The sequence below is a fragment of the Ursus arctos genome, chromosome X (genome assembly GCF_023065955.2).
Source record: "Ursus arctos isolate Adak ecotype North America chromosome X, UrsArc2.0, whole genome shotgun sequence".
NCBI classification, from domain to species: Eukaryota; Metazoa; Chordata; class Mammalia; order Carnivora; family Ursidae; genus Ursus; species Ursus arctos.
Genome location: NC_079873.1, coordinates 39,487,549 through 39,502,664, shown reverse-complemented (window position 1 = coordinate 39,502,664; position 15,116 = coordinate 39,487,549). Strand labels below are relative to the sequence as shown.

The window sequence follows — 15,116 nt, the reverse complement described above, 5'->3', positions numbered from 1 at the left end:
TGTGGGACTCAATCCCAGGACCCTGGGATCATGACCTGAACCGAAGGCAGACGCTTAAGGACTGAGCCACCCACGTGCCCTCTGTAGATATAGTTAAGCTATTCTAAAATTTATATGGAAGACCAAAGGAACTAGAATAGCTAAGACCATTTTGAAAAAGAACAAGTTGGAGAAATCACACTGCTCAATTTTAAGGTTAATTAATAGTGACAGTAATCAGATCAGTGTTTTCCTGGGGATGAGGGCAGACATTCAGAGGGACCAAATGAAAAGATTACCAAGGGACACAGAGAAAACCTTGGGGTGGTGGACAGATTCATTATCTTGCTTGTGGTGTTGGTTTCATTAATGTATACATGTCAGATTTTTCAAATTGTATACCTGAAATATGTGTAGGTCAATTGTAACTCAATAAAGCTATTTTTAAAAAGAGTTTATTTATTTGAAAGCACGCGAGTGAGCATGAGTTGGGGGGAAGGTCAGTGGGAGAGGGAGAAGCAGGCTCCCTACTGATTGGGGAGCCCGACGTGGAGCTCGATCCCGGACCCCGGGATCATGACCTGAGCTGAAAGCAGACACTTAACCAACTGAGACACCCAGACACTCCTCAATAAAGCTATTTTTTAAAAAGTATCTTCTAAAGTGATATATTGCTTTTACACTTATGAGGTGGCAGTTGGAGCCACGAATTTTGCCAATGTTTAATTCTTATTCTCCAGTAACATTTTAGCTTGCAAAAAATAGCACGTAGGAAGAATAATATGAAGGTAGGTTAGCACTGTAGTGTGTTTTATAAGCTTACGATGAAAATAAAAAGGAACATAATCATAACAAATGATTACTAAGCCATTATTTATTAGTTTTTCTTGAGCGTTAGGTATAGTAAGAACGGAATCCAAAACAGACATGGTCCCCCCCTCCCCTTCTAGCAATCTGTAAAGAATCAAGAGGCTGGTCGACAGCTGAACGATTCTCTGTATTTCTATAAAGCCTTTGCAGAAGGCTTTTTAGTGTGTTATCAAAACTACCTGTTGTCCCTTACTAAGATGCCCTTTTAAAAATCGTAAAAAAATTAACCCTGTTAATAATACCATTTCTTTAATTTTTTTGCAACTAGATTGAAATTTCAGCTCTAGAATTTTCTACGTGTCTTCAAAAGTTCCTCCAGTAGGAAAGAAGGCCTGCCACTCATCCCGCATAGGGATAGGGAGGAATTCCTTTGACCCCCAGGCCAGTTATCTGTTAAAAAAAGAGAGAAACTTTGCTAAAAGGTAGTTCACAAGTATTCTTCAAAAGCATTTTTTACGATTCATAGTAATATATTTAGCCACCAATTATCCTTGTTTTATTTCCTATCATAAAAAGGAATTACCTACATATTGCATGGTGCACTGGGTGTTATATGCAAATAATGAATCATGGAACATTGCATCAAAAACTGGGGATGTACTGTATGGTGACTAATATAACAAAATAAAAAAAAATAAAGACTTCAATATGGGGGAAAAAAAAGGAATTACCTGATTAGGTCAGGTCCAACCCAATTATTCACATTGGTAATAATCCAACTAGCAACCGTCTGCAATTAACTTGGATTTAAAACTGAATTTATTTCTACCGTCTCCCTATTTCTTTTCTTTTTTTTTTTTAAGATTTTATTTATTTGTCAGAGAGAGAGCACAAGCAGGGGGAACAGCAGGCAGAGGGGGAAACAGACTCCCCGCTGATCTGGGACCTTGATGTGATCCCAGAACCCTGGGATCATGACTTGAGCCGAAGGCAGACGCTTAACCGACTGAGCCACCCAGGCGTTCCAATTCCTATTTCTTTTCAGTCTGAGATGTCCATAATTTTTATCAGTGTTCATTTTGTTGCAAAAAAGAAGTTAAGAAACCCAAAGGTATTCCTGTGGCATCAAAACAATCAACTGATCTCATGAGCATGTTTCAAACACTGGTTTTCCAAGCCCATTCTACTGATTTACAGAATTTCGGCAAACACTATTGAAACACAAAACTGTTTCGAAATACTGCACAAAGTAGGCTAAACACATGATCTTGGACTTATGTTTGGGAAATCTAAATAAAACGTTTTTAAAAGTCTAGCATGATGAGCTTAAAAATGCTAAATAGAGGGGCGCTTGGGTGGCTCGGCTGGTTAAGCGTCTGCCTTCGGCTCAGGTCATGATCTCAGGGTCTTGAGATCAAGCCCTGGGTCAGTCTCTGTGCTGGGTGTGGAGACTGCTCAAGATTTTCTCTCTCCCCCTCTCCCTCCGCCCTCCCTGGCCTAATTTGCTCTCGAGCGCGCAAGCGCACATACCTGCTCTCTCTCTCTCTCTAGAAAAAAAATGCTAAATAGAATTATGTTTTGGAAGTATGAAAAAGCACTAATCGGGGTGCTTGGGTGTCTCAGTCAGTTGGGTGTCTGCCTTCTGCTCAGGTCATGATTCCAGGGTCCAGGGATCGAGTCAGTCCCTCGACGGGCTCCCTGCTCAGTGGGGAGTCTGCTTCTCCCTCTCCCTCTGCCCCACCCACCCCCGGCTCGTGCTCTCTCGTGATCACTGTCTCTCTCAAATACATAAATACGTAAAAGGAAAAGCAATAATCACTCACTTAGCTAAGGACCTCCCACCTCACCCTCAAAATAAAAGAGCGAGCCAGATCACCTTGAAAATTCCACCAGCTTCAGGCTGCTGCAGAAGACCCTCGGGGTCCGTTCCGTCCCGGGCACAGGTCACATACATTTCAGAGTAGTCCTTCCCTCCGAAGCAGCATGAAGTTGTTTTAACAACAGGCAACTTCACAGTCTGGAGTCTTTTCCCTAGATCACCAAATATTTTATTGAAAGTCCAGCTCTAGCACATTTCCAACCTGCACAACCGTTCGGACCCTTTGCAGAGGATTAGGGATATTCAAAAAGGATTGTGGAGGTCAGACTTCAACCATGTTTTTTGTTTTTGTTTTTTTAAAGATTTTACTTATCCATTTGACAGAGAGCTTGCGCAGGGGAGAGGGGGAGGGAGAGGGAGAGAGGGAGAGAGAGAGAGAGAGTGCGAGCGCACCAGCAGGGAGAGAGGCAAGCAGAGGGAGAAGCAGGCTCCCTGCTGAGCAAGGAGCCCGATGCCAGACTCGATCCCAGGACCCTGAGCTCATGACCTGAGCCGAAGGCTGACGCTCAACCGCCCGAGCCACCCAGGCGCCCCTCAGCCATGTGTTTAACCTACCTTCCCTGACAATTTGTTTTGGGGAAAAACATTTACCTCCACAGGAAAAGAAGTTCTGACTCTTAAGTTTGGGACCCTATCTTTGGCCTTTATTTCCAAAATCATCCTATTGAGACCTCTGAATGGATCTCTATGTGACTTTACTAGGAACGAAGTTTCTCTAGTCGCTAGTGTCTCGTTTTTTCTAGACATGGCAGGGATTTTTTTTTTTAATTTTGCTGCAGGCCTACCTGTCTCAGGATCTAAACGAATCACTCTTCCTCCATTGTAGCAGGCCACCCAGAGCTTCCCCTCCGTATCGATACACATTCCATCTGGAATCTGCTCTTCTTTCTCCAGCTTATAAACACTTCTGCGGTTGGCTAGGGTTAAAAAAACAAACAAACACACACGACAAAACAACAGGCCACTCAATACCGAGCATCAGACAAGGAGCTCTCAAGCTGTCTATCCTGATCTCTTCTGCGTATCCAGGGCCTGGCATGTGGGACGGTTCAGAAGAATTCCTAACTCTACGACAAAAATGTCCAGGGCGCCTGGGGGGCTCAGTCGGTGAAGCGTCTGCCTTTGGCTCAGGTCATGATCCCAGGGTCCTGGGATCGAGTCCTGATTCAGGCTCCCTGGTTCAGTGGGGGGAGTCTGCTTCTCCCTCTGCCTCTCCCTCTGCTTGTGCTTTCTTTCTCAGATAAATAAATAAAATCTTTAAAAAAAACTTTTTTTTAAAAAAGCAAAAATGTCCAGAAGCATGAGTGGGCACTCCTCAACAAAGGATTTTTACATGATTTGGAGGGCGATTACATTCTCTTTAGTCTGGGTACAGACATATCTGTATAAGCTTTCAGGGGAGGAGAGAAGAAAAGGAAGTAGAATTTTTTTTTAAGATTTTATTTATTTGACAGAGACTGCATGCGTGAGCACACAAGCAGGGGGAGCTGCAGAGGGAGAGGGAGAAGCACACTCCCTGCTGAGCAGGGAGCCCGACTCCGGACTCGATCCCACTCCGGACTCGATCCCAGGACCCTGGGATCATGACCTGAGCCGAAGGCAGATGCTTCACCGACTGAGCCCCCCAGGCGCCCCTGAAAGGAAGTAGAATTCTTAATAAAATACCCATAGTTCTTTTTGAGGTTGACCCGAACTGAAGGTCTGCACACCCACCTTGGATACATTTCGGTCTGTGGTTAGACCTTTGCTGTTTTCCTTATAAAAATGCCGACTTTGTGATGAAGTCCAAGGTCTAGAAGGCAACTTAATGGTACCATATGAACGGTTCATACACAAAAAGTAGTCAGACGTTCGCGTTGTTTCTGCCCGACCCAATGCTCCAAAATCATCTTATCAAAATTCAGTATTAAAGAGCTTATTTCTGAAAGGAGGGGTATTGGGGAGCCAACTGGCTGGCCCAGAAGGGGGAATCACAGTATACCAAAAAACCATCAAACCCCAGAGAACTTTACACTACAAAATTCTGGTCATTATAGTAATCGCATCGAGACATAATGGAAAAAAAAAATGTTAAAACCATGTGTCAGTAAAAATGGGTAAAAACAGTCATAAAAAAGAGCGCTCTGTATTTCAAAGCAAAACATCTGTCCTGAAGTAACTTGCCTCTCGTTAAATCTACACGAGAGTCTTGTGATTTTTTTTTTCCAAGTCCCTTTTATTATTGGTTTTGCTCTTGCGGTTTGGCACCTTTCACAAAACAGTTTCAAGTGCTCCCTTCTAAATTCTTCTCGAGAATTCCTTCCCTCCCAGTTTCCAGCTCTAGCTCGCGTCGAGCCCACGGATGGGATTGACCACTCTGCAGCTACTTTGTAAACTCTTCCATTCTGGAAGATTATTAATTCGTCTCTGAGTATTTGCCTCTGGTTAACTCAAGTACGAAGGAGCAATTTCAACCTCAAACCTTAACTTGCCATTCCTTTATCTCGCTCTGCTGGGCATTACTGGCCGATAGGCGCCTCTTGTCGAACAGGGTCCATTGCACAGTGAGCCTCTTTCTAGGGATGGTGGCAAGAAGGGGGATAAGGATCTATTCACGTTACGCCGACGGTGGCCATGGTTAGGTGTGTTGAGGGCCATGGTTTGACTGTCAGCATAGTCGAGTTTGGGTAATTATGACTACGTTGGAATCATCACATCGGCCAGTTCTTTGCCAAGTAAGGGCCTTTTCATACGAGTCGAGGAAGAGGCAGCTTCCTAGTTATACACAGACGAAAAACACACTCCCAGCAGTATTAAGAAAAAGAATGAAAAAGTACGTACAGATCTTTCCTGTCTGCAGGTCGTAGTCAAAGGCGTCCACGGAGTAGGACAGGCTGTCAATATAGTAGAAGATTTTGTGGTCCAGGGACCAATCCAAACCATTGGAGATGTCCACCTGGTCAAAATACTTCTCCACGTGGTGGTCAGGAAAGAGGGAGTAGAGGGACCCCTGGTGCCGCTCCAGGACCGCGGGGGCCGTCTCCTCAGCCATGGTGCCTACAAGACCCCAAAAGCACTGAGTTTAGCTCCACAACACCTTGCCCCATGCCCTACACCATCTTTTATGACCAGGGTTCCTTTCCCATCACTGAATCGAGGAATCTGGGTTCTATATTAAAAAGAAAATGACAACAGGATGCCTGGGTGGCTCAGTCAGTGAAGCATCTGCCTTGGGCTTGGGTCATGATCCCAGGGTCCCGGGCTCGAGTCCCGCATGGGGCTCCTTGCTCAGCAGGGAGCCTGCTTCTCCCTCTGCCTGCCGCTCCCCCTGCTTGTGCTCACTCTCTGACGAATGAATGAATACCATCTTTATATGACAACTACCTTGCTTATGATGCAAATGAAAATTACACTGACAGGTCCGGTTCCGGATAAGAAGGACTACATCTCCACCAACCCCACTTTCTCCCACTGAGCGCGACTATACAATCTGGACAAAACAGCCAGTGGAGCTATTTGAGAAACTCTGAAAAGGAAATGAATCGGGCAGCTCGGGGAAGAACAGTAGAATTTGCAGGGCCGCCTAACTGGTGGCGAGGTCTCCATTATATTCCCCAGTATGTCCCAGCCTGAACTCGATGCAGCCCGCAACCTGGACGTGAGCACTGTGGGGAAGACAGAGAGCCAAGAGAAACCCTCTCAATCTGGCTCAAGGAGCAGAAGAGGAAACTCCTGAGGCTCGGAGAGTGGAAGAAATGCCCTGGTTCTTTTCCACTCCTTTCTCCGGTCCTCAGGCTATCCTGCAGCAAGGGTAGTAACAGCAGAGTGGTGGACAACAGGAAACTGCAGGAATCAAGACTCAGGGGAAGGGGACATTCCTCTCCAACGGGGTGAAGCTGTGGCTCCAGAAGGGCAGAGCCAAATACTGCTGCTTTTACGTGTGGTTTTATCCACCCTCCCCCCCCCCTTCTGCTGCTGCTTGGCCCTGGAGACAGCACCGTCCTAGAAATGGGTGGTTTCAGGCTGGACAAATGACAAGGACAGCTCCAGGAAAATGGAAAGTACCTGGAGATAGTCAAGAGGGACATTGTTCAGGAATGCAATTCCATAAAGCTGTTTATGATCTCCTGGGCTCATCTTCTACTTGTATGCGCACGAATCTGGTTCTAATTAGCATACCAAAGACTGAGAATGCAGCTGTGGTTAAACTCCTAAGTCTCAGGCCAGCCACGGAGTGGCCCACATGTGGGCCAGATCCTAATGGCACCTCAGAGAGAGCAGGCTGGAGCTTTTCTGTTAAACCTTCTGAACCTAAACATATATAGATTGCTTATGAGGACAAATATATCAACATTCTGCATAGGATTTAAACAAGACCTAGGGTCTCAAAGAAATAGTCAAAAGGTCTAGGATACCATCCACTATACTTGGCAAGGCAAAGAAGTCGAAGACACAAAAACCAGCCAAATAAAAATTTTAGAACTGAGAAAAAAAAATAACTGAAATAAACTGTCTGATGGATTTGCTAGCAGGATAGAGATGACAAAGGAAAGAGGCAGTGTAGCGAATGACAGGTCAATAGAAATTATCCAGGGGCGCTTGGCCGGCTCAGTCAGTAGAGCACGTGATTCTTGATCTTGGAGTTGTGAGTTTGAACCCCACGTTGGGCCTAGAGATTACTGTAAAAAAATTAAAATCTTAAACAAAATGAAGAAAAGAAATTATCCAATGTGAACATCATTGCAGAAAACCACAGATTCAAGCAGCATAAGCCCGAAACAGGAGATAATCCCAAAGAAACCTATACCCAGACACATCATAATCAAAATTCTGAAAACCAAAGTCAAATAGAAATCCCTAAGAAAGAAAGAAAAATGACATATAGAAGAATAATGATTTCAATCACTGTTGATTTTTTCATGAGAAGCCATGGAGGTCAGAAGGAAGTGATGCTTTTTTTTTTTCCTTTTTCTTTTTTCTAAAGCTGGCTCCTTGCCGAGCATGGAGCCCAACATGGGGGCTTGAACTCATGACCCTGAGATCAAGACCTGAGCTGACATCAAGAGTCGGATGCTTAACCGACTGAGCCACCGAGGCGCCCTTGAAGGGACCCATTTTTCATCTGCTAAAAGAAAAAAAAAGTGTCAGCCTAGAATTCTATATTCAGTGAAAATATCTTTCAAGAATGAAGGTGAAATAAAGATATTCTCACATCAAGTACAACTGGGAAACTTCACAGCCAGCAGACCTGCTCTAACAGAATTGCTAAAGGGAAGGGGAAGATACGAAAAGGCATCTTGGAACATCGGAATGAAGGAAGAGCAACAGAGATAGTAAATGCAATAGGCTGTTCTTCTCCTCTTTAGTTCTTGAAAGTGTTTTTGTTGTTGTTGTTAAAGATTTTATTTTTCTTAAGATTTTTTATTTTTTATAATAATTTTTTATTATGTTATGTTAGTCACCATACAGTACATCCCTAGTTTTTGATGTAAAGTTCCATGATTCATTACTTGCATATAACACCCAGTGCACCATACAATACGTGCCCTCCTTACTACCCATCACTGGCCTATCCCGATCCCCCACCTCCTCCCCTCTGAATCTCTCAGTTTGTTTCCTAGAGTCCATAGTCTCTCATGGTTCATTCCCCCTTCTATTTATCCCCCTTCGTTCTTCCCTTCCTTCTCCTACCGATCTTCCTATTTCTTATGTTCCATAAATGAGTGAAACCAAAATCATTAGCCATCAGGGAAATTCAGATCAAAACCACATTGAGATACCACCTTACATCAGTTAGAATGGCAAAAATTGACAAGGCAAGAAACAACAATTGTTGGAGAGGATGTGGAGAAAGGGGATCCCTCCTACATTGGTGGTGGGAATGCAAGTTGGTACAGCCACTCTGGAAAACAGTGTAGAGGTCCTTTAAAAAGTTAAAAATTGAGCTACCCTATGATCCAGCAATTGCACTACTGGGTATTTATCCCAAAGATACAGACGTAGTGAAGAGAAGGGCCATATGCACCCCAATGTTCATAGCAACATTGTCCACAATAGCTAAATCATGGAAGGAGCCGAGATGCCCTTCAACAGATGACTGGATTAAGAAGATGGGGTCCAGATATACAATGGAATATTACTCAGCCATCAGAAAGAATGATTTCACAACATTTGCAGCAACATGGATGGGACTGGAGGAGATTAAAATTTTTTATTTTGAAGTAATTTCTATACCCAACGTGGGCCTTGAACTCACCACCCCGAGATCAAGAGTCGCAAACTCCACCAACTGAGCCAGCCAGGTGCCCCAGTTCTTTAAAATATTTCTGATGGTTAAAAGCAAAAATTACATTTTTCTGACAGGATTTATATGTACATATATAGAGGCAACCATAGCATAAAGAAGCGATAATCAATTGAAGTGGTAAAATCTTGGTTCTAGATAGACTGCAAAAAGTTAACTGTATATTTTGCAATCCCTTCAGAAGCCCTTAAAAAACGAAATAGAGAGATACAGTGAAAGATCACCATAAATAAATTAAAATCGAATTCCAAAAGAAGATTCACGCAGCCCAAAAGGAGGCAGGAAAAGGGAAGCGGAAGACAAAAAATGCAGAAGGAACGAAGAGAAAACAAGTAACAACATGGTAGATCTAAGTCAAAGCATATTAATAATTACACTAAACGTAAATAATCTAGATACACAAACTAAGATACTGTTAAGATGAATTTTTTAAAAATCCAACTGTTTGCTGGCCTTAAGAAACTCACTTCAGATATAATGATATAGATCGTGTAAAAGTGAAAGGATGGGAAAAGCTACACCATGCAAATATTGATTAAAATGTTAGCTGGAGGGGCTATGTTAACATCAGACAAAATATACTTAGGGCAACGAAAACTATCAGGGACACACAGAGGTCCTCCATATGGTGAAAACGGTCAGTTCACTGAGGCGACGTAGAAATCCTGAACTTGTAGGTGCTTAACAACAGAGCTTGAAAATACACAAAGCAAAAATCAGAACTGAAGAGAAATAGACAAATCCATAATTACAGTTGGAGATGTCAGCATCCCTCTCTCAGTAATAGATACAAGTAGATAGAAAAATCAGCAAAGAAATAAACTGAACAGCATCAACCGATCTAAGTGACATTTACCGAACACCCCACTCAACAGCAGCGGAGCACACGTTCTTCTCAAGTGCACATCGGATATTCACTTAGACTTGAGTGTGATCTTGGGGGACAGAGCAGAATTCGACTGTAATGAAGAAACTGGAAAGTTCATCTAGTGTACCAAGTTCCATCTGAAATAAGAGTGGGTTAAAGGAAAATAGACAAAAGTTGGGAAGCCTGAAGAGCAAGCAAGACAGGATAAATCCTCCCTCTCAGGGCAGAAGATGTTCACGCAGCAGTTTCCTGCCCTGAGGAGACAGCTATGGGCTGTTGCGTTTGTTTCACTAATATTCCTCCCCACTGTCTGCCTCACAGGAAGAGATGCCTGGAACATGGATGTGAATTCTGCACTGCTTGGAAAAGGTTCTACCTTAGTGGGAAAGAACAAGATGGAGCCCTGGCTTATACGTCACTACCTCGTAGTGGACACAGACAGGCCAGACCTTGGATGTGGGGACACCTTCAGGATTCTACCCACCACCTCGAGACTCCATCCTGACTATCAAATGACCCTACCCTTTTCTGGTCCAGGGACACCTCCTAGCACCTGCTGAAAGCTACGAACTCTCTAGAAAAGGGTTCTCGGTGCTTTCGGCAGATGTGCAAGACCCGTCTGTACACCCACAATAATGCCTACAATTTTAAGGGGTCTCCTCAGGGCACAAATTAAGAACTGGAGACTTCAGGCTAAGGACTCAGGCTTCTGAGGACTCCTTTATTGTGTCTCACAAAGTGCCACAGAACTGTGAACTATAGCCGTAAGGGAGAGAGAAACTCAATTTCAATGGCATGTAGGGTATCCAATCCTATTTCCTTGTCCTGCAGAAATCAGTGGCAGAAGGGCTTCCAACAGATTCTCATCTTTAATCTTTCGACCTGTCCTGGACTAGATCTGTGGTTGTGTAAAGCCCGGGAAGACGGGGAACAAGCCATAGCCGGTTGCTCAGACCTCAGGAAACTTCCATGCTGAGAGTGAATGGAGCCATGGCAGCAAGAACGTGAGGGGACGGGGAGGTGGAAAGAGCAGGGATTTGGAATCGACTCTGGCTAACTTGTTTTGAGGGGAAGTAAATGAGAACATACGTGAAATGCATTATTTAATTGGGCTAGAGTTAACATTCACGGAAAGCTGGACGTAAGCCATTCTCCATCATAGTCAACATTGGTTCAAGCAAGAGTCATCAACAAATGTAAAACCCAAGGGAGACGTTTTGACGAGGACCAGGATATTTGATCGGTCTTAAAGTATCTCCCCCAGTGCTGTAGCCAGCCTCCAAGATGGCCCCGAATGATCCCTGCCTTCCAGAATGATCCCTTCTATCATCGTGTGACCAAGAGCACATGGCAGAAATGACGTTATGTCACTTCTGAGATTGGTTATAAGACCGTAGCCTCTGTCTTGGGTGTCCTCATTCTCTCCTCTCTCATCACTGGCCCTGGGGAAGCCATGTGCACAGCAGCCCTATGGAGAGGCCCATGTGGTAAGGAACTGAAGCCCCCTGCCGACCCCATGTGAGTGAGCCTAGACACGAATCCTCCAGGCCCCTTGACAGACCCCCTTCAGAGGCAACAGCCCCCGGCCAACAGCTTGACGGCAACTTCACGGTAGAGCCCTGAACTAGAACCATCTGGCTAACTCACATCCAGATTCTTAACCTTCAGAAACTATGTGAGATAAAAAATGTTTGTTATTTTAAGCCACTGAATTTCAGGGTAATTTGTCACACAGCAATAGATAACCAATAACCCCCACAAAATGTTTATACATTACAATTAAAAATAGTAACTATGGAGGCGCCTGGGTGGCTCAGTCGGTTAAGCCTCCGACTCTTGTTTTCGGCTCAGGTCACGATCTCAGGGTGGTGAGATCGAGCCCTATGATGGGCTTGTGCTCAGGGCAGAGTCTGCTTGTCCCTCTCCTTGCTCCTCTGCCCCTCTGCCCTCTCTCTCTAAAATAAATCCGATCTTCTGGGGCGCCTGGGTGGCACAGCAGTTAAGCATCTGCCTTCGGCTCAGGGCGTGATCCCAGCGTTATGGGATCGAGCCCCACATCAGGCTCCTCCGCTAGGAGCCTGCTTCTTCCTCTCCCTCTCCCCCTGCTTGTGTTCCCTCTCTCGCTGGCTGTCTCTATCCTGTTGAATAAATAAATAAAATCTTTAAAATAAAATAAAATAAAATAAAATAAAATAAAATAAATCCGATCTTTGAAAAAATAGTAACTATGCAGTAGAGGGATCTGAGAAGAACGTGGCCAGGTGATCAACACTAACATCACCCACGAGAGACATGGTATCCAGGTGGGATACCTGGACAGAGACAGAGCGTCACCTCTGCAGTGTTCTAGCGACAAATGTCCGGCATCAATCTAATCACAAGGAAACATTAGACAAACACAAAAATAAGAGGAACGTGAGGAATATTCTATTAAATGGGGGGAGTTGTGTGGCACTGTATTCTTCAAACACAACAGTGTCATAAAAAAACCAGAAAGGCTGTGTTCTGTCCCAGACAAAAGAGGTTTAAAGAGACACGTCAACTAAATGCAATACATAATCCCAGACTGGACCCTGCACCGGAGGGTAAAATACGCTGTAAAGGACATTATTTGGTTCATGGACAAAACTGGAGTATAGCTAGTACATCAGGAAAAACTGCAACGATGTTAAACTTCTTTAAGGTGATAGCTGTACTGTGGTCATGCGACGGTATGTCGTTTTTCCTGGGAAATTCCCGCAGAAGTATTTTTCGGGGTTAAGGCATGTGATAGATGCAACTTACTTCCAAATGATTCTGGAGAAAAGTATGATTATACAGAGAGCGAGCGAGCAAATGGGACGAAACGCTGACAATAGGTGAATCTTGGTAAAGGGGAGACAGGTGTTGTTTGTACTATTTTTACTTTTTTTTCCTGTAAATTTGAAATTATTTCCAATTTAAAGATCACCAGCAACCACAAAGCCTCTGTTTTAAAGCTCATTTAGGAGCACCTGGGTGGCTCAGTTGCTTAAGCATCTGCCTGCAGCTCGGGTCATGATCCCAGGGTCCTGGGATCGAGCCCTGGATAGGGCTCCTTGCTCAGTGGAGAGGCTGCTTCACCCTCTCCCTCTGCCTCTCCTCCTGCTTGTGTTGTCAAAGAAATAAATAAAATCTTTAAAATTAAAAAATAAAGCTCATTTAAACTACAAAAGTACCACGCATATTTTAGTCTCTGCCAGAGTCAGAAATTGAAAGGAGTATTTCTGAAGCTTTTCTCGTGGGATTTTAAAAAGTTTTAAGTTATTTTAAATTAAATCAAATTAATTATTTTTAACAATTTTTAATAGACTTTGTTTGTTTTTACATTTTTGTTAAGTAAACTCTACCTCCACGTGGGACTCGAACTCACCACCTCAAGATCGAGAGTCACACGCTCTCCCGACAGAGTCAGCCAGGTGCCCCTTGGGATTTTTTTTTTTAAGTGAAAAGCAACTCAAGTAATGAGAAAAGAAGAACCCAAGACGCATTATGAGTAACGTTTTACCCCGACAACTGAGAGACATTCCTAAGTCCCGCTGTTCTCCCAAGCTCGGTCAATACGGCTCGAGATAAAGCGTGCGTACCCGCGAAGTATCTCCCAGCGGGATCCACCTTCCCATCATTGAACCGATTGTTCTTCTTGTCTTTATCCACCGTGGCCAGGGCAACCGCGGACCGATCCTCCCAGTTCAAAGCACAGAACTTTGTTCCAATGGTGGCGACATAGCCTCCTCCCTGGCGAAGGGCCACGGAGCTGACGGGGGCCTCTGCAGGGGCAAAAGCCAGCAATCAGAAGACAGCAGGTGGACAGCAGCCCACGGGCATCCCGCCACCTGGCATCTCTAAGAGGATTCCGGCTCTTTTGATGATGCGAGTGCCCTCTCCCTTCTGCTGAATGGTGAAGGCTACAGAACCCAGTGTATTTGCTGAGCAGTACCCTTGGGCAGCAGAGATAGAAAGGTGAATGAAAGCCCACTCTTCTGGAAGCTTCTAGTCTAGTGGGAAAGGCAGGGCAGTCACATGGTCGCAGACACCATACACTGAGGCAGGCGCCACATCAAGTTCAAAGGGCGGGAGGGGGGTGTCCCTAACTGGGATGGGGGGAGAGGGGGAGTTCAGAGCAGCTGTCATGGAGCAAGCCATGCTTGATTCACGTATCTCCAGGAAATTCGGACACAAACCGTGTGTAGTTTCGGCAGCTAGGTATTGCGACCTCTCTCTCTCCCTCTGATCCAGGGCTTGTCTTTTTTAAGGGGCCCTATTTTATGTATTTAATTCAAAGTTGTGGGGCGCCTGGGTGGCTCATTTGGTTAAGCATCTACCTTCGGCTCAGGACATGATCCCAGGGTCCTGGGATCGAGCTCCACATCGGGCTCCTTGCTCAGTGGGGAGCCTGCTTCTCCCTCTCCCTCTGCTGCTCCCCTGCTTGTGTTTGCTCTCTCTCTGACAAATACATAAATAAAATCTTTTTTAAAAAGAATTTATTTGGAAAACATTTTCTTTAAGATCTTATTTACTTGAAAGAGAAAGTGGGGGAGGAGGAGCAGAGGGAGAGGAAGGAGCGGGCTCACTCCTGAGTGGGGAGCCCAACTCGGGGCTTGATCCCAAGACCCCGAGATCATGACCTGAGCCAAAACCAAGAGTTGGTCCCTTGGAAACGTTTTCCAAGCACCTATTTGGGCAGTGCAAGGCGCTGGGTACTCTGGGAGCAGCTCTTAGCTCAAAGCCCCATTCAAAAGTTGACTGCAGCCAACTGAGGGACCCAGGGAATCTGCAGGACAGTCCTGGGAGGGTCACATTCTCTTCGTGGATCCCGACCTGTGCCCCGAGACTTGTCAGGTCACTTCTGTAACTTCCTAAGTGAACCGATATCATAAGCCCTTTCCATGGTTTGGGGGTGGCTGCAGATTAGGGGTGGGAATATACCCCTAATGTCTGCATGCTGGCAAAAAGAGACTAGGGAAGGACCGGCTCTGGCCGCTAGTCGTACTCACATCCCTGGGTGACTTAAAAAGCTGTTCTCTCGGGGCGCCTGGGTGGCACAGCGGTTAAGCGTCTGCCTTCGGCTCAGGGCGTGATCCCGGCTTTATGGGATCGAGCCCCACATCAGGCTCCTCTGCTATGAGCCTGCTTCTTCCTCTCCCACTCCCCCTGCTTGTGTTCCCTCTCTCTCTGGCTGTCTCTATCTCTGTCGAATAAATAAATAAAATCTTTAAAAAAAAAAGCAGCTGTTCTCTCTCATTAAAAAAAAGAAAAAGAAAAAGTTTGAGGTTGCC

General features: G+C 44.9%; 1 protein-coding gene across 2 annotated transcripts in view; it reads right to left on the bottom strand.

Moving 5' to 3' along the window:
* Window positions 1-835: 835 nt before the first annotated feature.
* Window positions 836-15,116, bottom strand: part of RGN (regucalcin) — a 16,039-nt gene continuing 1,758 nt past the window's right edge. For both annotated transcript variants that reach the window (XM_048213497.2, XM_048213496.2), the window contains exons 3-7: window positions 13,425-13,607; window positions 5,489-5,704; window positions 3,454-3,585; window positions 2,666-2,820; window positions 836-1,239 (exon numbers count right to left, since the gene is read on the bottom strand). In XM_048213497.2, the coding sequence (XP_048069454.1) occupies window positions 1,189-1,239; window positions 2,666-2,820; window positions 3,454-3,585; window positions 5,489-5,704; window positions 13,425-13,607 (737 nt within the window). In that variant the 3' untranslated portion in view covers window positions 836-1,188. The remainder of the gene's footprint in view (window positions 1,240-2,665; window positions 2,821-3,453; window positions 3,586-5,488; window positions 5,705-13,424; window positions 13,608-15,116) is intronic.